Source organism: Scyliorhinus canicula, chromosome 28 (genome assembly GCF_902713615.1).
Source record: "Scyliorhinus canicula chromosome 28, sScyCan1.1, whole genome shotgun sequence".
Taxonomy (NCBI): domain Eukaryota; kingdom Metazoa; phylum Chordata; class Chondrichthyes; order Carcharhiniformes; family Scyliorhinidae; genus Scyliorhinus; species Scyliorhinus canicula.
In genome coordinates, this window is record NC_052173.1 from 1,560,072 (window position 1) to 1,585,184 (window position 25,113).

Below are 25,113 nucleotides of genomic sequence, written 5' to 3' on the forward strand. Positions count from 1 at the left end.
AGCGGACTCGAGTTAAAGTCTGCTGCAGGCGCCAAGAAAGTCCCCGCTATTCAGCGGCACTTTGCAGTTTCTTTTGGCCTTGGGGAGATTCTCTCCACCGAGGACGCGAGGCCCCTGGGAACAACCACTTGCCCCCTCCCCCCCCCCAGCCCAACTCCTGGCAATGCCAACCTTGCCACCTGGCACTGCCAGCCTAGCACCAGTCAGGGGTGCCGAGGTGGCAGTGCTGAGGTGCTAGAGGGGAGTTCCAGGGTGCCACCCTATCCTTCCCCCGGACCGGGGGGGGTCTCCAATGGCCTGGAGAGGACCCACCCTCCATTTGGCTTCACATTGAAGCAGGTCAGTCTGTGTACTCCTTACAGAGTTTTACAGAGATTTCAAGGCTGTGTCTGCCAAGTGTGAGATCCTACAATTATCAACATTCTTGGAGTGTGGAGGATGGTCCGTCAACTGGGAGGTCAAAATGAACTTTCACTCTCTCTTTTCCCCCCATTTAGGGCAATCTGGGTTTCCCACCATGTCTTGTGGACCATGGATTTGATACCTGGAGAGATAGAGGTATTTGTAGGTAGGGAGCCATGTTCAGTGATGCTTCCTAATCATCGTTTGAGCAGCTATGCCAACAATTTGAAATCCCGAGATACTTTTTAAAATATCTGCAACTTAGAGACTTTATCCTTAATAAATGCCAATAATATTTCCGTCTGTAACAGAATGAAAGAGACTCCGTTTAAAATACTACTCCGTCTGCATATTACATCAAGCTTGAGAGACATGTTTGACCCTGTTTTATCCTCGTTGTGCCAAAAATTCAAGGTAGTAGAGGGCGACGACATTCACTGCGCGTGGTCCTGTGTCAAAATTCAATCTTACTGGTCTGGCATACTTAAAAGACCTTAACTATTCAGTATGGCCGTAGAATTCTGGGACTCCCAGATAGGAGAATTTTGATGCTAATGGAAAAGAGATGTGCATCATCCGAACCGTTGCGGTATGCAAGAACATCCGTTGCTCACGAATTTCCTTCAATACAGAATTGAATGTATCCCTATGGAGTTCCAAACTTGCATACTCCGTTCTAAAACTGATGCATTCCGAAAAGTGTGGACCCCTGTCTCAAATTTATAGGCTTTATACATTGTCTGATGGCAGACTTGCTCCGACAAGGTTTTCCATAAGTTACGTAGCACCGTCTCGAACCCGCTATACATGCTGGTGTGCACCATATTGCCATGTTTACATGGCCTTGTCCTCTTCTCCCCTATTCTCTAGCTTATCTGCTCGCTGTTCTTTGTTATTGCACAATCGGAGACAAGAAGTTTAATGATTAAGCTGAACCAATTGTGTTGGCGTTTCTCGGTCTTTTTCTGTACTCGTGTATGCAGAAGGACTTGTATTGTACTGTACCAATTTTGAGGGTTTATGGTACCATTTGTAAAAATGGAAAGACTAATAGAAATATACATAAAAGATGAAAAGATGAATTCTTGGCCAAATTTACAAGTAAATGAAAATAGTTAAATGAGAAAATGATCACATTAAATCTAATAGATGAGTTATGCAGAGTCCTAACCTGACTGGGTGGTCTAGAAATCTCCGAATGACAGGAGGGTGTGAGAGTATGCAATTTGCAGCAATTTATGTCCTTTGTTCCTGAAGAGTATTACACTTTCTGGTGTAAAAAGTGGTTTTGTTTCATGGGCATGTGGTGAGTGAATTAAGAATTCTCACAATGTGGTATGTTAATCTGTTACAAGTTCAGCATCATGGTGAGAAACTGAACTTTGAACAATTAAGGATCTTTTCTGTTGAGAGTACTTAAAAACAAAAATGCTGATGGGGATTATGCAAATAGGTCCAAGAATGCAATCATGCTTTGCTGAGATCAATGTACAAATTAGTTTTAAAACTACTGTGCAAGGGAAAAGTAGAAGGAAATGAGTAGTCAGAGAGCAGAAAGGGGGAGAAATAAAACAAGTCTTTTTTGAAAGTTGTATGATGTATGAAAGAAAGTCTGCTCTGAATTTGTTTAATCTGAATACTAAATTATTGAATTCATCAATCCAGCTGGGTGTGGTGCACAGAGTTTATCATGCAGAAGATTACCGTTTGAACTTGGATGTCTCATTTATATAGAAAGTCAAAGATCCCAGATGCTTTGAAAAAAAACCCAGCATAACCAACTTGCCCTGCCACCTTCAAGATTTGTGTAGGTGAAACCTTGGAAGTCTCTGTTCCTGAGCTCCTTTTAAAATTGTACCATTTCATTTATATTACTAACGAATAGGAGAAGTAGGCCATTTGACCCCTGAAGCCCACTCCGCCATTCAATAAGATCATGGCTGATCTATTTGCGTTTCAAATTTCACATTCCCTTGCCTATCAAGAATCTATCTGCCTCCACCTTAAAGATATTCAATGACCCAGCTTCAGTTGCCTTGAGGCAGAGTTTCAAAGTCAGACAATCTTTTACAGATGCACCATAGAAAGTATCCTGTCTGGCTGCATCGCAGTCTGGTATGGCAACTGCTCGGCTCAGGACCGAAGAAACTTCAGAGCGTTGTGAACACCGCCCAGTCCATCACACGAACCCGCCTCCCGCTAGTCCATCTACACCTCCCGCTGCCTGGGGAAAGCGGGCAGCATAATCAAAGACCCCTCCCACCCGACTTACTCTTCCAACTTCTTCCATCGGCCAGGAGAAACAGAAGTCTGAGAACACGCACGAACAGATTCAAAAACAGCTTCTTCCTCACTGTCACCAGACTCCTAAACAACCCTCTTATGGACTGACCTGATAAATACTACACCCCTGTATGCTTCACCCGATGCCGGTGTCTATGTATTCACATTGTGTACCTTGTGTTGCCCTGTTACGAATTTTCTTTTCCTGTACTAAATGATCTATTTGACCTGATCGCAGAAAAATACTTTTCACTGTACCTCAGTACACATGGCAATAAACAATTCCAAATCCTGAGAGAAACAAAATTCCCAACTCGGCCCCAAAAGATCAAACCCTAATTTTAAAACAGTGCCCAGTGGTCTGGACACACTAACAAGAGGAAACATCTTTTCCACGCCCACCTTGTCAAGACCATTCAGGATCTTGTATACTTCAATCAAGACGCCCATTCACTCTTCGAAACTCCACGGGAATCAAGCTCCGCCTGTCCAACCTTTCCTCATAAGACAACCCGTTCATTCCAGGTATCAATCTAGTAAAACTCCTCTGAACCACCTCCAATGGATTTACATCCTTCCTTAAATAGGGGGACCAAAACTGAACACTGTATTCGAAATGTGGTCTCATCAATGCCCTGTATAACTGAAGCATAACATCCTTACTTTTAAAAATTGTTCAATTCCTCTCGTAATAAAGGATAGCATTCCATTAGCCTTCATAATTACTTGCTGTACCTACATACAAACATTTTGTGACTCATGTACTAGGACAGCTAGGTCCCTCTACGTCTCGGAATTCTGCAGTTGTTCTCCATTTAAGTGATAATCTGCTTTTTTATTCCTGCTGCAAAAGTGAACAATCTCACATTATACTTTGTCAGATTTTTTCCCCACTCACTCAACCTATCCATACCAGTCTGCAAACTCCTGTCCTCGTCACAACATACTTTCCTATCTATCTTTGTGTTATCTGCAAATTTTGCCACCATGCTTTTGCTCCTCTCGTCCAAGTCATTGACATAAATTGTAAAAGGTTGAGGCCCCAGTACAGACATCATCAGAAAGAAAGCAAAAAAGGCAAAAATGTGCAAACATCCACGTACTTTCAATGCTTCCATCGTAACATATTGCACAAGCCCCCTCCCCCCCCAACCCCCGGCTGACGCTCACTCTCCCGCAAAGAAGTCAATAAATGGTTGCCACCTCCGGGTGAACCCCTGCACAGATCCCCTCAAGGCGAACTTAATTTTTTCCATCCCCAGGAAACTCGACATGTCCGCAAGCCACCACTCAGTCTTCGGGGGCTTTGAGTCCCTCCACGCCAATAATATTCGTCGCCGGGCTATCAGGGAAGCAAAGGCCAACACATCGGCCTCTTTCTCCCCCTGGACGCCCGGGTCTTCCGAAACCCCAAAAATTGCCACAGCTCTTTCCTTTCTTAAGCTTTACTGTAATTTGTACTTGGGCTGGTTTTGCAATGAAAGGCTTTGGGCCCTCTAAAGGAAAAAGTGACAAGGGCATTATGCAACTCCTATTCTAGGATCAAGTTCATAAAGTTAGACAGTCAAATTACTTCATGCTATTGTATGCGGTTGTACTGCTAGGTTTGCACACAAGATTCCACACTGATGTACAAGCGCTCCTATCTTTGGGGAAAAGAACAAGCATTCATCCACGTTAGATTTCGTGAGGTAACCAGATGCAAACTACTGGAGAATTTTTGAAATGATTACTGCAATCAGCCACCACATAACAGACATTTATTTCTTGCTATTTAGCAATGTTTCATCGCAATTGTTTGAGCCACAGGTCAGTGGACTGGACTCAGATCTATATTATCCTTGGCTGGCAAGTTGAAAGCAACAAACATCCACTATAAAAGGCTCTCCAGATTATTACATCTTTACAAATATTGCACAAATTTACAACCAAAGAAATCCAGTCCAACATATAAGAACGTTAACAACCAGGAGCAGGAGTAGGCCATCTGGCCCCTCGAGCCTGCTCCGCCATTCAATTAGATCATGGCTGATCTTTTGTGGACTCAGCTCCACTTTCCGGCCCGAACACCATAACCCTTAATCTCTTTATTCTTCAGAAAACTATCTATCTTTATCTTAAAAACATGTAATGAAGGAGCCTCAACTGCTTCACTGGGCAAGGAATTCCATAGATTCACAACCCTTTGGGTGAAGAAGTTCCTCCTAAACTCAGTCCTAAATCTACTTCCCCTTATTTTGAGGCTATGCCCCCTAGTTCTGCTTTCATCCGCCAGTGGAAACAACCTGCCCGCATTTATCCTATCTATTCCCTTCATAATTTTATATGTTTCTACAAGATGCCTCCTCATCCTTCTAAATTCCAACGAGTACTGTCCCAGTCTACTCAACCTCTCCTCGTAATCCAACCCCTTCAGCTCTGGGATTAACCTAGTGAATCTCCTCTGCACACCCTCCAGCACCAGTACGTCCTTTCTCAAGTAAGGAGACCAAAACTGAACACAATACTCCAGGTGTGGCCTCACTAACACCTTATACAATTGCAGCATAACCTCCCTAGTCTTGAACTCCATCCCTCTAGCAATGAAGGACAAAATTCCATTTGCCTTCTTAATCACCTGTTGTACCTGTAAACCAACTTTCTGTGACTCATGCACTAGCACACCCAGGCCTCTCTGCACAAAAGGATTAAAAATTAGTTGCTATGATAGCATAGGACTGTTGAATTATTTTCAATGAAAAAGGTCAGGAAATTGGTTTACAACAATGGACCGATTTCCCAATCATAGTACAATTACAAATCTAATTTCATCAACTACCATTTTCTGACAATGCGCTGGACATTTTGAAACCACTGAACAAAAGAGCACACTTTTCTTGACATTGGCTTGTTTTACTAAATATGGCAAGGTAAATATACAAAATTTTGCTACCTTTTCCTTTATGTTGTCATTGGATCCTCCCTGGGCCATCACTGCTTTGAATCGAGTGTCAAACATGACTCCAGTGGGATCTGTTTAGGAAGAGATTTACAGAATTATTTCACTTATATATGCTCTCACTGGAATTCTCACATTTCAATCGACTGTTTAAACAGTAAGAGAAACTGTCACAATCATTAGTAAACCACATTTTAATTCGCTGTTCGGAATTCAAACAAGTTTAAAAATAATTATTTTCTTTCAGATCTAACATTTTTTCATGTAAGACGCTGCGAAGGAACTTTATTTATTTATTGTAACACTGATGACTATCTTTAAAATCTTCTTGATAAGAGCGGATTCCAAGAAAGTTTTTCACTGAACTACAGAAAGCGTCCAGAAAGTAAAAAATGAATTTTGAAATATGCTTCTCCACCGTACAAATGATTCCAATGCAATGAGAACTCCATCATCTGTGAAGTATTAGAGGTACAAATGAATTAACTGCTGGGTCTGACTAAGAAAGACGGCTTCTTCTCAAGTTCCTTTTGGTGACCTTGTTTGAACCTCATCAACTCTGGTGTGATGGCCTTTCCTTATTGGACAAATCACAGTTTATGCTACTGACCACATGCACAATGATGCCTGGATAGTTTACAAGTACTGCTGGTACTTCTCAAAAGCTTTGACATCTAGTCAAGCTGTTTTGGACATACATTCTCCCCAGCAAAATATTCAGCAAATTATTCCTAAGTGTGACTAAGTTCCATTAAGTGGTGAATGCCTAATAAGAGGTCCTTTCCTGTTTGACTACTTGGAGAAGATTTTAGTAATTTTTAGATTAAAGGGCCACATTTCAACCAAGAGAATCTTGAAAACAATTGAAAATAGTGTTGTCCAACTTTATAACTCCCAAGAAACATGTCAAGTGGCAAAATATATCTATTTCATGGTTTTAAAATATAGTACTGTTCAGGTGATCAAGTGTTTGATTGGTGCGGTTTGTGTGTTTCCTTTAATGTGGCCAATAACACACTTTCAGCTTTGCAAAAGAGCCAACATACAAATGCTCCCTGATGGAATAAACATTATAACGTGCATATCTTAATAGAAAATCTAAATGTACAGCTTTAAAGTTTGAATAGAACACATTGTATAGTAGTCCTCAGTATAATGAGGGAACGCAAGGTCGTGATCTTTGAATGTAATAATCCTGCAGCCCGTACTAGAAAATCAAGTTCTAGCACAGGATTTTGGACAAATACATGGAAAAGTTACTTTGCAGTGATGCAAAGTACAGAGCACGTCAGTTAACGTGAACATTCTGCTGAAGAAATTTTTTAACATTACTAATCATTACCCAGAACCATGGGATAGTCAGGAGTATAGCAGCTTAGCTTGGAGCTGTTGATTTATTTTTCTCTATGCAGTTATCTGCCTTCTTTAGGCATTTGTATACCTCACACACTTTATCTGAGGTTGCGCAGTATAATTTTAAGGCTAAGAAAGTCAATTCAATTGCTTTCATGAATTACTGTAAGGCTTTGGACCCAGTGCCATACCTTTTGCTGTCCACAAAGAAGTTGTACAGGAGTACAAGATTAAATTTGGGATTTTATCTGGAGTGTGCAAGCCAGCTCCAAGGTTTATTGATAGCCATTTAGAAAACTCACTCACTGAACCGATCCTTATCGAGACATTGAGGCAAGCCAGCCTGCTTACACTCATGTCATTCAATTTCGGTATCAATGATGCAGCAGATGGTACCAGGAGGAATGGTCAGTGTGTCTGGTCTAGGCATTTGATAGCATTTCACTGGTTCTTTTTGCAGATCTTTGCTCACCCACATGACACTTTTCTGCTTTTTAATCTTAATGGACATGGTAACCTATTTATCCTTAACAGATTAACACTTGAACAGAAGAATGTCATCTTGATAACCATTGATCCAGCAAAATTAACAGGAATGTTTTGGATTCAACCTTCAGAAAATCTATTTATAAATTGCATGCAGCACACACCAAGGCTGAAAACGCCATATTACATCCACCTTCCTGCATCACGTTTTGGTTCCTGCTCAAGAGGATTTAGAATTTATCCACAACAAAATGGTTCTAAAGTTTATAACTTATGGCATCACACATGCATATAAATCTGAAGTATTAAGTGTAGTTGGGTGATAAGAGACACCTTACTCAAGAATATATGAAGAGGTTGGTGAGGGCATGCTTTATGTATTTAGTACCTCCATAAATATGCAACATGTACCAAATCTGTGGCCCATGTAAGCTAGATAATTCAGAAGCAAGAAAAATTAAGACATGAATCAAGGAGTCATAGACCAGTAATGCAAAAAAATACTCAAACGACATTTTACAAGATGCCATTAATTTTCATCTGAAGTGCACTGTAGTCTGAAGTATGGTTTCGGAAACAAGCCATACTTTCGAGACCTATTGAAATAATTTTGAATGCAACTTAAGTTAGGAGAAACAGCAATTTCAGTGGACACATACATTTAGAATTTCATAAAATATCGGCATTGATCTTAAATAGAAATAAATGCACATGGAACGAATAATAGAATAGCCATATTCAAAACTAGCTTTAGCAATAGCAAACAGATTGAGGGATGGGAAAAAAACCCTGCTCAACTTTAGAGCATTGGACACAGAAACGTATGAAATGTTTCTAAAAATCCAAGCGTACTCTGAGGGAATACCTCATCTTGTAATTTACTCTTACCAAGTAGTGGTCAGACAATTTGTAATGGAAGACATCACCACTGAAAAAGATCCACGATATAATGGCTGATGTTAGATGGATTCCTATATGGAAAAAATTGAAGTGTACCACTAAAGCAATATTGCTCGTTGAGTTGGTGCCACTTGGAAGTGGACTGGGAAATTTGGGAATTGCATGAAGTGCAAAACATGGAAAAGCAAAAAGGTTTGGTTATGATAACCAATCATTCACTGAAAGTATCCAGAGAAGAGCAAGTGCATTCTGGATGCACCTTAAAGACATTTTGATTGCAAAATGAAATAGGTTACTTTAACCTTGTATAAGGTTAACCTCAAGCAGAACCTGGTATAACTGACATGTAAAAGTCTTCTGTTTTCAAGTGTAATTGCTTTCATGGGGTGGGGGTGTGGTTTCCAGAGAATGGAGTTCAGGTCTTAGCCCCAAGGTATAAAGATTTTTTTACTAAAATTGAGTGCTGCACGCATTGAAAAAAACCCAATGCGGAACAACTTTTAGTGAAGAAATATCTCCTCAACCAGATGGCTGCCCCTTATTTTGAGACAGTGACACCATGACCTAGATTCTCAGCCAGAGGCAACATTTTCTCAGCATTTGCCCCATCAAGCTACTTAACAATTTTATGTTTCAGTTAAGAGGGATCAATATATGGAAAATGTTGCCATTCTTTTCTTTAAAACATATTTTTATTCTCCTTTTTCACATTTTCTCCCACATTTACACCCAACAATAAACAATAATGAGTAACGAATGCAATGTCAATCTTCATATCAATAACAACGATCCCATCCTGCCACCAAACCCCAGACATTAGCCCGCATGTTAACATAAACAAATGACAAAAAGGAATCAGGAATCACCCATAGTCACCATTAGCACATACAGTCTCCTCCCCTCCCCCCGCCTTACTGTTCGATGTAATCCAATTCTCGAAAGTGCATAATGAGCAACGCCTATGAACTGTAGAACCCCTCAATCCTTCCCCTCAGTTTTATTTTGACCGTCTCAAGAGTCAAGAATTCCAGCAGATCCCCCCGCCACGCCAGGCCACAGGGTGGAGAGGTTGATCTCCACCCTTGTTGATCTCCACCCTAACAGGATCCGCTTTAGAGTAATCAATGAGGCCAAGGCTACAACATCTGCCTCCGCGCCCGTTTCCAACCCCGGCTGGTCCGACACCCCGAATATGGCCTCCCGGGGCCCGGGTCCTGTTTCACTTGCATCACTTTAGAGATTACCCGAAAAACCTTCTTCTAGTAATCCTCCAGTTTTGGACAGGACCAAAACATTTGAACGTGGTTTGCGGGGCCCCCCGGCAATGTTCATACACATCTTCCACCCCCTCAAAGAGCCGGCTCACCCTCGCGAGGTGTATCAGCCCCAACCTCGCACACAAGGTGGAGGCGGTCACCCTCCGGAGCACCTCACACCAGAACCCCTCCTCCATACCCTCTCCCAACTCTTCCTCCCACTTTGCCTTGATCCCAACAAATATTGCCATTCAATACAACATGAATCAATTCCTTCAAAAGGGGTTGGACAAATATTTGATTATAAAATAAGACTGTAGATTACTGGCTTATATTCAAATACAGAAAATATGAACTGTATGAAACACTGCGGCATAGTTTTTATTTGGATCAGATTAACATCCTCTACAGAGTATAAATGTGGATGCAAATGTTCAGGGTTGAATAACGGTGGACACATACTCTAAGTTTTTCCACGCTACTTGCTAAACATGTGACCCTGAAGGCACATTTCTCTTCTTGAAAGCATTTTTGGTTCTTGCGTGTCTTCAGCAAATTACTTAGTAAGAGTTCACCACTGAAAGTAATATCTACATGGTCCAAAGGATAACTTCCTTGAAATAATTTTTCATTCCACACTCTATTGCAAAGCAATGCATTCTGCACTGTACCCACATTCCTTAGTGCGAGTAAAAATGCTCCATAAATTTACAGTGCAGCTGCTCTATAGCTAAACAACAGGGGCAAACCTTGCGTCCGATGAAAAACTCGCAATTGTCAACTGGAGGTTGAGTAGTAGCATGAAGATGGGAATGGAAAAATTAGGAATCCCAGAAAAGGTAGAACATTTTGGAAAAAGTACACATCAAGACAATCATGCCCATATATCCCTTTGAAATCGCATTCTTGAAATCCCTTTGCCGCCTCCCTTTATCATAACAAGCCTCATGCTATTTTGGTACGCACCCTCTATTTTTCCAAGTAGAATGGAAAAAACCCCCAGAAACTCAACTGAGATGGTCCTGAATGCCTGTATTACAAATGCACTATTCAGATGGGTCAATGATTTTAATTGTTGGAAATCTACCTGACCACAGTAGCAAAGTGGTTGGCACAATTGCTTCACAGCTCCAGGGTCCCAGGTTCGATTCCCAGCTTGGGTCACGGTCTGTGCGGAATCTACACGTTCTCCCGTGTGTGCGTGGGTTTCCTCCGGGTGCTCCGGTTTCCTCCCACAGTCCAAAGATGTGCAGGTTAGGTGGATTGACCATGCTAAATTGCCCTTAGTGTCCAAAATTGTCCTTAGTATTGGGTGGGGTTACTGGGTTATGGGATTATGGGGATAGGGTGGAGGCTTGTGTAGGGTGCTCTTTCCAAGAGCTGGTGCAGACTCGATGGGCCGAATGGCCTCCTTCTGCACTGTAACTTCTATGAAAAAAAATATCAGCCAATTCACTGTATGAAATGTTAATCCCTGCTGCAGGTAAAGACTTGTTCAACACGCAGTTAAAAGCAGTTTAACCTCTGGTGGTACAGAGCCACCAGAGGTTCAGGTCTGGAGCAACATTTCATTTGCATACAGTGCAGGAGCATCAGCTTTCATAGAATTTACAGTGCAGAAGGAGGCTATTCGGCTCATCAAGTCTGCACCGGCTCTTGGAAAGAGCACCCTACCCAAGGTCAACACCTCCACCCTATCCCCATAACCCAGTAACCCCACCCAACACTAAGGGCAATTTAGCATGAGCAATCCACCTAACCTGGACATCTTTGGACTGTGCGAGGAAACCGGAGCACCCGGCGGAAACCCACACAGACACGGGAGAACGTGCAGACTCCGCACAGACAGTGACCCAAGCCGGGAATCGAACCCGGGAGCTGTGAAACAATTGCGCTAACCACTATGCTACCGTGCTGCCCACAGCTTTGTAACAGTGTCAGGAAACGGAACTCTCCAGAGTCTCGCCCCAAATTATTGCATTTCTAAAAATTTCTGGTCAAATTCGGGAGACATCAGTTTTTGACATAGCCAAAGGACATTAATATTTAGAACACCCAGCATTTATACAATAAAAATGCGTGCATCTTATATTTGATAAATTGTAAGGGAAGACTGCAGAAACTTGGGTTTTTCAGTCTGAAAGCAAGCAGCTGATGTTAGGGCCAGAAAAGATTGATCAGGAAATTTTTTTAAATTCAAGTTAAACAGAACGGCAGCATTGATTCAAATTAGTGAAAATGTAAATTTAGAATTGGTCTCAGGAATTTACTATTTGCGAAAAGGGTAATTGATGCATAGAATAGGCTTCCAAGAAAAGGAGCCAAGCCAAAAAAGCTCTGGGATTTCTTTTGGAAAAAATGATATTGAAGTGAGAGGGACGTTACAACTTTCTGGGTGGTTGAACAAAAACAGGTCAAATGAACAGAGTACCATGAAACAAAATCATCTTTATTCGTTCACACTGAACAATGTCATGGAGATGAATCCTCATATTTTGCTAGACAGGTCCGGGCTACATATTTAGAGTTAACGTAATACAGATAGAAATGGGAAAATCAAATGATGCAATGAGGATTAAAGTCATTGAATACATAAAGCCTTCTGCTACGTTTAGAGCAAAAATAATGTTTGGCCAGCAGGAACATTTTATGGCAGGAGCATGATGCAAACATCAAAAATAAAAAACAATACTTTTGATTTTCTACCAAGGAAAGTACAAAAAGGTTAAATTCAAAAGGGTTAAATTCAAATGGTTCCTTTATTGCCAAAAACTGCACATCCAAACTTACTTTTTCTGAAGAAACAGATGCCTGCTTTTCTAGTAGCTCTCGATAGAATATGCCATTCTGAACAGCTCTATGGACGTTTTGTACAGTAACTGCATTTTGTAGGCGTTTCAGAACAGACTCTGGGTGTATTCCAAATTTCACATTATAGCTATGCACTTAGTTCCTGTTTGGCCTGTCTTGAATACTTGGACTTAAGACTTGTCACACTGCCAACAAGGATATTGTATCCTCTTGCTCGGAGCATTGTATGAGCTCATCATTCTGGCCATAAATGCTTGGTTATTCACTGCTGTGTACTTTAGAATCTGGATCTTTTCTTTGAACAAACTACAAACACAATCCTGCTAGCAACTGAATTACACACTATTGTAAATGTTCCACAACTTCCATGGTTCTGAAAAAAAGGCTTGTGCAAAAACAAACAAAACCAATCTAATCCAAAGATTAAAATCCAAATGGCATTTTCAGTTACCATTACATAACAAAATACCGAATGAAACATTACAAATATTATTTGCAAGCCACTTTAATATACTGCAATGGAACCTTTCTAATTAATGTTACCACGAAAGGTTATACTCGACCTTATTCTCATCTAACTGGTCTTTTCCACAAATATTATGAAAATGTCAAGAACAGATTGCCCACTTGTTTCCCGCTGTCCACGATGTGGCTGTAGCATAAAGGCAAAATCCATTTCAAATGAAAATCTTAGTTCATGGGGCAATTCCACTAGCCACCATACCAAGTATTTTCCAAAGCAAATGTAAGGATTGAATGACACAAAGACTTCCATAACCAGGGATTTCAAGGTGGGAAGGGAGGGATAAATGAAAAATTGGTCTGGAGAAGAAGCAACCATTCCATTAGGAGACATGGAAACTCAACGCTCATGGTTTCTCCCCCAAACATAATTGAGTTATCCTACAAAGGAATAGCATCAGAGTTGGTCAAAGAGCAATGCATATCCAGATAAATATCTGCTAACTACAATATCGTGAAATACCATCAGCGTCTCTGCAAAATTGCTGTGTGACATCTACAAAGAAATATTCTGATGCACACTGTCAACAGTCACTTCCCTTTTCAAATACAGCAAACAAAAATGAACTTTATCCTGCTGTCAAAACTCCACAGCTGTTTACAGACAAGGCTAAAAATAACACACCCATACGGTAGCAATAGAAACATCCACCTAGCAACCAGGACAATCAACCTACCTGTTTTGAGGTGTTCCATATACATTGGAAAAGGAGTCAGCTATTTAATCCCTCAAGCCTTTTGTCATCACTGAATTAGATCATGGCTGATCTGTACCCCAGCAGATCTAATGACAATTGAACATCCCTAGTCTTGAAAATTTCAATTGATCCAAAAGCCCCTAGTCGCCACATTCCGGCGCCTGTACGGGGAGGCTGTTACGGGAATCGAACCGTGCTGCTGGTCTGCTTGGTAAGCCAGCGATTTAGCCTAGTGAGCTAAACCAGCCACTGTTGATCCAGGTGGGATCTGACCAGGAATTTGTACAATTGAATAGACTGGGATTTTCCTTGGGGCAGAGAAAACTGAAGGGGGACATGATTGAGATGTGTAAAATTATGATGGACAGGAATAATCTTTCCCCTTGGTGGAGGGATCAATGACCAGGGGGCATACGGCGGTGGACTGGGGTGAGCACAGTAAGAAGTCTTACAACACCAGGTTAAAGTCCAACAGGTTTGTTTCAAACACTAGCTTTCGGAGCACTGCTCCTTCCTCTGGTGACTATATTTACGGTTAGGGGATACAAGGGGAAACTTTTTCACCCAGAGGGTGGTGGGAGTCTGGAACTCGCTGCCTGAAAGGGTGATGGAGGCAGAGACCCTCATAACATTTGAGAAGTATTTAGATGTGCACTTGCGATGCCAAGGCAAACAAGGCTATGGGCCAAGTGCTGGAAAATGGGGTTAGAATTATTAGGTAGTTGTTTTTGACCGATGCAGATGTGGTGGGTCAAAGGGCCTTTTTTGAACAAACAACAAAGAAAATTACAGCACAGGAACAGGCCCTTCGGCCCTCCCATCCTGCGCCAATCCAGATTCTTTATCTAAATCTGTCGCCTATTTTCCAAGGATCTACTTCCCTCTGTTCCCCACCCATTCATATACCTGTCTAGATGCATCTTAAATGATGCTATCGTGCCCGTCTCTACCACCTCCGCTGGCAAAGCGTTCCAGGCACCCACCACCCTCTGCGTAAAAAACTTTCCACGTACATCTCCCTTAAACTTTTCCCGTACCAGCCTCCCCGGACAGGCGCCGGAATGTGGCGACTAGGGGCTTTTCACAGTAACTTCATTGAAGCCTACTTGTGACAATAAGCGATTTTCATTTCATTTCATTTTCAACTTTCCCCCTCTCACCTTGAAATCGTGACCCCTTGTAATTGACACCCCCACTCTTGGGAAAAGCTTGTTGCTATCCACCCTGTCCACACCTCTCATAATTTTGTAGACCTCAATCAGGTCCCCCCTCAACCTCCGTCTTTCCAATGAAAACAATCCTAATCTACTCAACCTTTCTTCATAGCTAGCACCCGCCATACCAGGCAACATCCTGGTGAACCTCCTCTGCACCCTCTCTAAAGCATCCACATCCTTCTGGTAATGTGGCGACCAGAACTGCACGCAGTATTCCAAATGTGGCCTAACCATAGTCCGATACAACTGTAACATGACCTGCCGACTCTTGTACTCAATACCCCGTCCGATGAAGGCAAGCATGCTGTATGCCTTCTTGACCACTCTATTGACCTGCGTTGCCACCTTCAGGGTACAATGGACCTGAACTCCCAGATCGCTCTGTACATCAATTTTCCCCAGGACTCTTCCATTGGCCGTATAGTCCGCTCTTGAATTAGATCTTCCAAAATGCATCACCTCGCTTTGCCTGGATTGAACTCCATCTGCCATTTCTCTGCCCAACTCTCCAATCTATCTATATTTGACAGTCCTCCTCGCTATCTGCCACTCCACCAATCTTATCATCTGCAAACTTGCTAATCAGACCACCTATACCTTCCTCCGGATCATTTATGTATATCACAAACAACAGTGGTCCGAGCACGGATCCCTGTGGAACACCACTAGTCACCTTTCTCCATTTTGAGACACTCCCTTCCACCACTACTCTCTGTCTCTTGTTGCCCAGCCAGTTCTTTATCCATCTAGCTGGTACACCCTGAACCCCATACGACTTAACATTTTCCATCAACCTGCCATGGGAAACATTATCAAACACCTTACTGAAGTCCATGTATATGACATCTATAGCCCTTCCCTCATCAATTAACTTTGTCACTTCCTCAAAGAATTCTATTAGGTTTGTAAGACATGACCTTCCCTGCACAAAACCATGCTGTCTATCACTGATAAGTCTATTTTCTTCCAAATGTGAATAGATCCTATCCCTCAGTATCTTCTCCAACAGTTTGCCTACCACTGACGTCAAGCTCACAGGTCTATAATTCCCTGGATTATCCCTGCTACCCTTCTTAAACAAAGGGACAACATTAGCAATTCTCCAGTCCTCTGGGACCTCACCCGTGCTCAAGGATATCTGTTAAGGCCCCAGCTATTTCGTCCCTCGCTTCCCTCAGTAACCTGGGATAGATCCCATTCGGTCCTGGGGACTTGTCCACCTTAATGTCTTTTAGAATACCCAAAACTTCCCCCTTCCGTATGACAACTTGACCTAGAGTATTTAAACATCCATCCCTAGCCTCAACATCCGTCTTGTCCCTCTCCTTTGTGAATACCGATGCAAAGTACTCATTAAGAATCTCACCCATTTCCTCTGACTCCACGCATAAATTCCCTCTTTTATCTTTAAGTGGGCCAATCCTTTCTCTAGTTACCCTCTTGCTCCTTACATACGAATAAAAGGCTTTGGGATTTTCCTTAACACTGTTAGCCAAAGATATTTCATGACCCCTTTTAGCCCTCTTTATTGCGCGTTTGAGATTCGTCCTACTTTCCCGATATTCCTCCAAAGCTTCATCAGTTTTGAGTTGCCTCGATCCTATGTATGCTTCCTTTTTCATCTTAGCTAGTCTCACAATTCCACCCGTCATCCATGGTTCCCTAATCTTGCCATTTCCATCCCTCCTTTTCACAGGGACATGTCTGTAATGCACTCTAATCAACCTTTCCTTAAAAGGCTTCCACATTTCAAATGTGGATTTACCCTTAAACAGCTGCGCCCAATCCACATTCCCTAGCTCCTGCCGAATTTTGTTATATTCTGCCTTTCCCCAATTCGGCACTCTTCCTTTAGGACCACTCTCGTCTTTGTCCATGAGTATTCTAAAACTTACGGAATCATTGCCCAATACCAGGTCCAGCATGGCCCCTTCCCGAGTTGGACTATTTACATACTGCTCTAAAAAACTCTCCTGGATGCTCCTTACAAACTCTGCTCCATCTACGCCTCCAACACTACATGAGTCCCATTCAATGTTGGGGAAGTTAAAATCTCCCATCACGACCACCCTATTGCTCCTACATTTTTCTATAATCTGTCTACATATTTGTACCTCTACTTCACGCTTGCTTTTGGGAGGCCTGTAGTAAAGTCCCAACAATGTTACTGCACCCTTCCTATATCTTAAGCTCTACCCATATTGCCTCAGTGCTCGAATCCTCCATCGTGCCCTCCTTAATCACAGCTGTGATATTATCTCTGACCAGTAATGCAACTCCTCCACCCCTTCTACCTCCCTCTCTATCCCTCCTGAAGCATCTATACCCTGGGATATTTAGTTGCCAGTCTTGCCCTTCCCTCAACCAAGTCTCAGTAATACCAATAACATCATATTCCCAGGTACTAATCCAAGCCCTAAATTCATCTGCCTTACCTGCTACACTTCTCACATTAAAAGAAATGCACCTCAGACCATCTATCCATTTGCGTTCATCATCTCTTCCCTGTCTACTCTTCCCCTTAGTCACATTGAGTTTATTGTCTCGTACCTTACTGGCTTTAGTTGCTGCCTCTTTACTGACCTTGAACTTCCTAATCTGGTTCCCATCCCCCTGCCACATTAGTTGAAAACCTCTCCAGCAGTGTTAGCAAAAGCACCCCCTAGGACATTGGTTCCAGTCCTGCCCAGGTGTAGACCATCCGATTTGTAATGGTCCCACCGCCCCCAGAACCGGTTCCAATGTCCCAAAAATCTGAACCCCTCCCTCCTGCACCATCTCTCAAGCCACGTATTCATTCTGGCTATTCTTGAATTTCTACTCTGCCTGTCTCGTGGCACTGGTAGCAATCCTGAGATTACTACCTTTGAGGTCCTACTTTTTAAACTTATCTCCTAACTCCCTAAATTCTGATTGTAGGACCTCATCCCGTTTTTTACCTATATCGTTGGTGCCTATATGCACCACGACAACTGGCTGTTCACCCTCCCCCTTCAGTATTTCCTGCAGCCGATCTGAGACATCCCTGACCCGTGCACCCGGGAGGCAACATACCATTCGGGAGTCTCGTTTTCAACCACAGAAACACCTGTCTACTCCCCTTACGATTGAATCACCTATGACTATAGCCCTGCCAGTCTTTTTCCCGCCCTTCTGTGCAGCAGAGCCAGCCACGGTGCCATGAACCTGGCTGCTGCTGCCTTCCCCTGGTGAGTCATCTCCCCCAACAGTATCCAAAACAGTATACCTGTTTTGGAGGGAGATGACCGCAGGGGACACCTGCACTGCCTTTCTGCTCTTTCTCTGCCTTTTGTGCTGCAGATATCTATGAATCTATGAAGCATAACCTACTCCCTTTCAGATAAACGAATGTCAACATTCCATTAGTAGCTGTGCACTAGCTTTTAGCGGGCTTATACAATATAGAGGAATATAGAGACATAATGGTCAACAAATAGCCTGTTTAATAAGCAGGACTCAGCATTTGTGCTCGGGAGTATTCATAACTTACCAAGTTATGCTCACTTAATTTATCCACAGTTCTATGTAAAACACCGAATCCCAAATAGAATTCTTAAACATGGCATGGATAAGCAACACAATCAGTTTATCAAAGTTAGTGAAATTAATTGTAGAAAAGCTCTTGCTGGTCACAGCAATGTTAAGCGCATGTAAAAATTAAGTTCTTCGGAAATGAAACCGAAAACACTAGAAACATCAGCAGGTTTGGCAGCATTGAGAGAGGGAGAGAGAGAGAGAGAGAGAGAGAGAGAGAGAGAGAGAGAGAGAGAGTTGGGATGAAAGATCTGTCCACGACATATGTCAGCGTGATAAGTTACAACAGCAAATCAGTCTTTAAAAAAGACAGTTATGTCAAGCTGGGTGCTTCAGATTTGGACTGAAACTAGTACAAAGTCTCCTAACCAACTATCAAATGGCCAGGAACTGAAACTTCTGTTTATTTGTACTCTGTTGCCTTTAAAAGGGACACAACATATATTCACTTAAGTAGGTAATACATTGTGAGATAAAATTCCTGCCCATATAAAATAGCATTTTACTGAAACTTGGTGACTAATACCACAAATGGATAAGAAATAGGAGCTGGAATAGACACTGGCCCATCGAGCCATGCTACCTCAAATCTACTTTCACACCCCATAGCCATGACTCACTTAGTGTTCCTTTTATACTGACTGTACGGGCAGCAGGTAGCATAGTGGTTAGCACAATTGCTTCACAGCTCCAGGGTCCCAGGTTCGATCCCCGACTTGGGTCACTGTCTGGGCAGAGTCTGCACGTTCTCCCAGTGTGTGCGTGGGTTTCCTCCGGGTGCTCCGGTTTCCTCCCACAGTCCAAAGATGTGCAGATTAGGTGGATTGGCCATGCTAAATTGCCCTTAGTGTCCAAAATTGCCTTTAGTGTTGGGTGGGGTTATGGGGATAGGGTGGAGGTGTGGTGTTGGGTAGGGTGCTCTTTCCAAGAGCCGATGCAGACTCGATGGACCGAATGGCCTCCTTCTGCACTGTAAATTCTATGAAATCTATTCGGCAGTCTGGAGGAGCTAAGGTAGAGAGTTCAGGTATCTACAGGTTAGGGACTTTGCACGAAAGGTCTGGAAGGAGTTCCCTAGATTTCCAGGATACACTCTGCTGGAGAGACTGCTGCTTCCGGATGTGGAGGGGGTGGGAAGAATTGGGGATATATATAAGTGGCTGGGAGAGCAGGGAGGCGAGCGGGTGGTGAAGATCAAGGAGAAATGGGAATCGGAGTTAGGAATGGTGATCAATTGGGGAGTATGGAGTGAGGCACTGCGAAGGGTAAACGGGACCTACTCTTGTGCAAGGATGAGCCTGATACAGGTGCACAGGGTGTATATGACTTGGGCGAGAATTAATGGGTTCTTTCAGGGGGTAGCAGATGAGTGTGAGAGGTGTGGGCGGGGGCCAGTGAATCATGCGCACAAGTTTTGGGGTTGTGAAAAATTGGGAAGATTCTGGGCGGAGTGTTCGCGATCTTAGCCAGGATAGTGGAGGAGGGAGTGGACCCGGACCCCTTGGTAGCGATATTTGGGGTTTCAGAGAAGCCGGAGCTCATGGAGAGGAGGAAGGCCGATGTCTTGGCCTTCGCCTCTCTGATTGCACGGTGGTGAATTTTGCTGGAGTGGCGGTCGGCATCGCCACCGGGGGTAGCAGCACGGTTGGGTGACCTGTACGACTTCCTGCGGTTAGAGAAGATAAAGTATGAGTTAAGGGGCTCAGCAGGGAGTTTGAGAAAAGGTGGGGGATGTTTGTGACCATGTTTGAGGAGCTGTTCGTCACGGGGGGGGGTGGGTGAAAAAGGAGAAAAATCTGTACAAACTGTGTAGTTGATTGTTGGGAAGAATGTTTCCCGGGGTGTTTATTTGCTGTCACCTACTTTGATACAAGTTTGAATAAAATGCGTTTTTTTAAAAAAGCTGAAGGGCCTTAACTTTTGAGTTGCGCCCACAGGTGGGGGAGATTAGTCAGGAGATTAGGGGTTGGGGAATTGGGGAATTCCCCGGGGGTGTCCCATGCAGGAATCGGTCCAGGTATTTAGAAATATACAAAGAAAATACAAGCATGAGTAGGCCATTCGGTCCTGCTCCGCCATTCATTATCATGGCTATGTAAAATAGTAACGCTAAAGTCAGAAGTGGTTTTATTTCTTCCAACATTTTCTGAGTAACGTTTAGCCTGGCAGAACCATCTGAAGTTTGCGATTTTAAATGCTGTTTCCCAGCACAACACAATTGTCGAGGGGAGGTTAGCGCTTCTGAACAATTGCTGCGTGAACCCTTAACTGGAAACTTCCCAGAGCTGGTATCCCACAATTCGACACTGGGGAAGCCAGGAAGGTACAGGCCAAAGTTGCAAGCATATCTTCGTTTACATGCTTTTCCTGATGTAGCAATTGAAGAGTAGAGAGGAAATGTGGTGCTTAACTGGAGATCTATTGTCAAACCTTTATGTTCAACTGGGAGTCTCTGCACTAGGGTTCCAGATACCACTGAAGGGGAGGAAGACTTTAGAGCAGTTGGCCTAAACCTGAAAATAGCTCAGCAGCGTGGCAAATTAAAGATATGAATCTCCACACTTCAAATCTATTGCATCAGCTTCAATGCACTTATCCACATTCAGCATTCTGATCCTCAGTATTAATTATTTAGAAAAAAAAATATTTACCTTTGGTCAAATATTTCAAGACTGGGAAAGAAGGACATCACTTGGTTAGACAGAAAGAAGGCAAGGGTGCAATGCTTTACTAAACTGAAGAATTTTTCACCATTTTATTCAAAATCTGCATGCAATCCTTCCGCGAGATTGACTTCCCTCAGTTCCTTCATGCCCAAATTCAACTCTCCTGATCACTGAAGGTCATAGAGAGAGTGTTATTATTTCCCAAGTCAGATCAATATCACCAGCTTTGGATAGCTTCGCTGGCGCCTGCTAAATACTTTTTGGGTGAGATGACTTACTTAAATGCAGTGTGTCAACTGGGCATCTCAGAGAGATACTCTCCATAATACCAATAAATTAGTTGAAGGAAAAAAATGCAAAAAGACTCTCCAGACTGTGGGAGCTACAAATACATCGAGCTCCTCAATGTCAACATCATAAGAAATGAGTCCACCAATTCTATTTCCACTAAAGAATATGCAATTAAATCTCCAGAACATCTTTTCTTTCACATCCCTTACTATTTCCTGACTGGATCTCCCAATAACCCAGAAACGACCAAGTTTTACATGACATGTACACTGTACCAGACATATTTTGGCTTTTAAAGAAATCAAGAATTTTGGGTTGATCTTAAGAGTACAAGAATAAGAGCAAAAAGTCTACTTGGATGTTCCCTTGCACAGGTCACACAACCTAGCGTATCTTCCACTGGGGAAAACTAGCTATGCCAGCATTTATTGCCCATCCTGGAGGGCAATTAAGGGTAACCACATTTCTGTGGACCTGGAGTCACATATCAGCCAGATTAGGCAAGGATGACAGGCGTCCTTCCCGAAAGGACATTAGAGAACCGGACAGGTTTTTATGACAATCAACAATAGTTTCATGGTCTCAATTAGACTTTTAATTCTAGATGTTTATTGAACCTGGGTGCCCAGACCATTACCCTGGGTCTCTGGATTACTAGTCCAGTGACAATACCACTACACTATCGTCTCCACTTATTTGAACGCCGCAACAAAAGCGGACACCACTACAATCTCATGGTGCAATAAACTTGTCTGAAACCTAGTCGATAAACTGGGTATGTTTTCCTCTGTACATAAAGCTTAGGGCTACTATTTTGTTATGCGATTGGTTTTTACATAAGGATTTGCTTTGCCTCCGAAGTAGAGATGGTCGATAGCTTTAAGTTCCTGAGGGTCACCATCACCAACAGTCTGTCCTGGTCCACTCACATTGATGCAACAGTCAAGAAAGCCCAACAACATTGGCTTTCATTAACAGGGGGGATTGAGTTTAAGAACCGCAAGGTTTTGCTGCAGCTTTAGACCACACTGTGTCCAGTTCTGGTCGCCTCATTATAGGAAGGATGTGGATGCTTTGGAGAGGGTGCAGAGGAGATTTACCAGGATGCTGCCTGGACTGGAGGGCATGTCTTATGAAGAAAGGTTGAGGGAGCCAGAGCTTTTCTCACTGGAGCGAAGAAGGCAGAGAGGTGACTTGATAGAGGTGTACAAGGTGATGAGAGGCATGGATAGAGTGGATAGCCATAGACTTTTCCCCAGGGCGGAAATGGCTGTCACGAGGGGGACATCATTTTAAGGCGATTGGAGGAAGGTATAGGGGAGATGTCAGAGGTCGGTTCTTTACACAGAGAGTGGTGGGTGTGTGGAATGCACTGCCAGCAGAGGTGGTGGAGTCAGAGTCATTAGGGACATTTAAACGACTATTTATAAAAACAAAATTTTATTGAGATTTTCAAAAACATATCAAAAACAGAAAACAATATTAACAACAAAAAGAAAAAGACACTAACCCCCCAAAACCAACCCCCCCCCCCCCCCCCCCAGAAACTACAACAAGAAGAAATAGATAAACACCCGGCATATTCAATAAACAGATATACACATTTCTCCCTTCCCCCGAAACACCTGCCTCCCTTCCCTCTCCCCCTCTCTTCCCCCCCTCCCCTTTCTTTCCTCCCCCCTCTCTCTTTCCTCCCCCCCCTCTCTCTTTCCTCCCCCCCTCTCTCTCTTTCCTCCCCCCCTCTCTCTCTTTCCTCCCCCCCTCTCTCTCTCTCCTCCCCCCTCTCTCTCTCTCCTCCCCCCTCTCTCTCTCTCCTCCCCCCCCTCTCTTTCCTCCTCCCCCCCTCTCTTTCCTCCTCCCCCCCTCTCTTTCCTCCTCCCCCCCTCTCCATTTCCTCCCCCCTCTCTCTTTTTCCTCCCCCCCTCTCTTTTTCCTCCTCCCTCTCTCTTTCCTCCTCCCCCCACCCTCTCTTTCCTCCCCCCTCTCCTCTCTTTCCTCCCCCCCTCTCTCTTTCCTCCCCCCCTCTCTCTTTCCTCCCCCCCTCTCTCTTTCCTCCCCCCCTCTCTCTTTCCTCCCCCCCCTCTCTCTTTCCTCCCCCCCCTCTCTTTCCTCCCCCCCTCTCTTTCCTCCCCCCCCTCTCTTTCCTCCCCCCTCTCTTTCCTCCCCCCCCTCTCTTTCCTCCCCCCCTCTCTCTCTCTCCTCCCCCCCTCTCTCTCTCCTCCCCCCCTCTCTTTCCTCCTCCCCCCCTCTCTTTCCTCCCCCCCCTCTCTTTCCTCCTCCCCCCCTCTCTTTCCTCCCCCCCCTCTCCATTTCCTCCCCCCCTCTCTTTTCCCCCCCCCTCTCCATTTCCTCCCCCCCTCTCTTTTTCCTCCCCCCTCTCTCTTTCCTCCCCCCCCTCTCTCTTTCCTCCCCCCCCTCTCTCTTTCCTCCTCCCCCCACCCTCTTTCCTCCCCCCTCTTTCCTCCCCCCCTCTCTTTCCTCCCCCCCCTCTCTTTCCTCCCCCCCTCTCTTTCCTCCCCCCCTCTCTTTCCTCCCCCCCTCTCTTTCCTCCCCCCCCCTCTTTCTTTCCTCCCCCCTCTCTCTTTCCTCCCCCCCTCTCTTTTCCTCCCCCCCTCCCTCTCTTTCCTCCCCCCCTCCCTCTCTTTCCTCCCCCCCTCCCCTCTCTTTCCTCCCCCCCTCCCTCTCTTTCCTCCCCCCCTCCCTCTCTTTCCTCCCCCCCTCCCTCTCTTTCCTCCCCCCCTCCCTCTCTTTCCTCCCCCCCTCCCTCTCTTTCCTCCCCCCCTCCCTCTCTTTCCTCCCCCCCCTCCCTCTCTTTCCTCCCCCCCTCCCTCTCTTTCCTCCCCCACTCCCTCTCTTTCCTCCCCCCTCCCCTCTCTCTCCCCCGGGGGGTTGCTGCTGCTGCCGGCCTATTTTCCTACCATTCTGCCAGGAAGTCCAGGAAAGGCTGCCACCGCCTAAAGAACCCCTGTACTGATCCCCTCATGGCAAATTTCACCTTCTCCAATTTGATGAACCCCGCCATATCATTGATCTAGGCCTCCACGCTTGGGGGCCTCGCATCCTTCCATTGAAGCAAGATCCTCCGCCGGGCTACTAGGGACGCAAAGGCCAGAACACCGGCCTCCTTCGCCTCCTGCACTCCCGGCTCCACTGCAACCCCAAAAATTGCGAGTCCCCAGCCTGGCTTGACCCTGGATCTTACCACCCTCGACACCGTCCTTGCTACCCCCTTCCAAAACTCCCCCAGCACTGGGCATGCCCAGAACATATGGGCGTGGTTCGCTGGGCTCCCCGAGCACCTAGCACACCTGTCTTCGCCCCCGAAAAACCTACTCATCCTCGTCCCAGTCATGTGGGCCCTGTGCAGCACCTTGAACTGTATGAGGCTAAGCCTCGCACAGGAAGAGGAGGAATTCACTCTTTCCAGGGCATCCGCCCACGTCGTCCCCTCAATCTCCCCACCCAGCTCTTCCTCCCATTTACCCTTCAGCTCCTCCACCGAGGCCTCATCCACCTCCTGCATGACGTGGTACACATCCAAAATCCTCCCTCCTCCAACCCACACCCCCGAGAGCACCCTGTCCCATACCCCACATGGGGGCAACAGAGGGAACCCCTCCACCTGCCGCCTGGCAAACGCCCTAACCTGCATGTACCTAAACATGTTCCCCAGGGGGAGCCCAAACTTCCCCTCTAACTCCCCCAAGCTCGCAAACCTCCCATCCACAAACAGGT

The 25,113-nt window shown here is 44.5% G+C and overlaps 1 protein-coding gene across 4 annotated transcripts in view; it reads right to left on the reverse strand.

The window, feature by feature from the left end:
- The window catches only part of spats2 (spermatogenesis associated serine rich 2), a 164,444-nt gene that overhangs the window by 70,722 nt on the left and 68,609 nt on the right, over positions 1 to 25,113 (reverse strand). For all 4 annotated transcript variants that reach the window (XM_038786370.1, XM_038786369.1, XM_038786368.1 and 1 more), the window contains exon 3: positions 5,618 to 5,697. In XM_038786370.1, the coding sequence (XP_038642298.1) occupies positions 5,618 to 5,697 (80 nt within the window). The remainder of the gene's footprint in view (positions 1 to 5,617; positions 5,698 to 25,113) is intronic.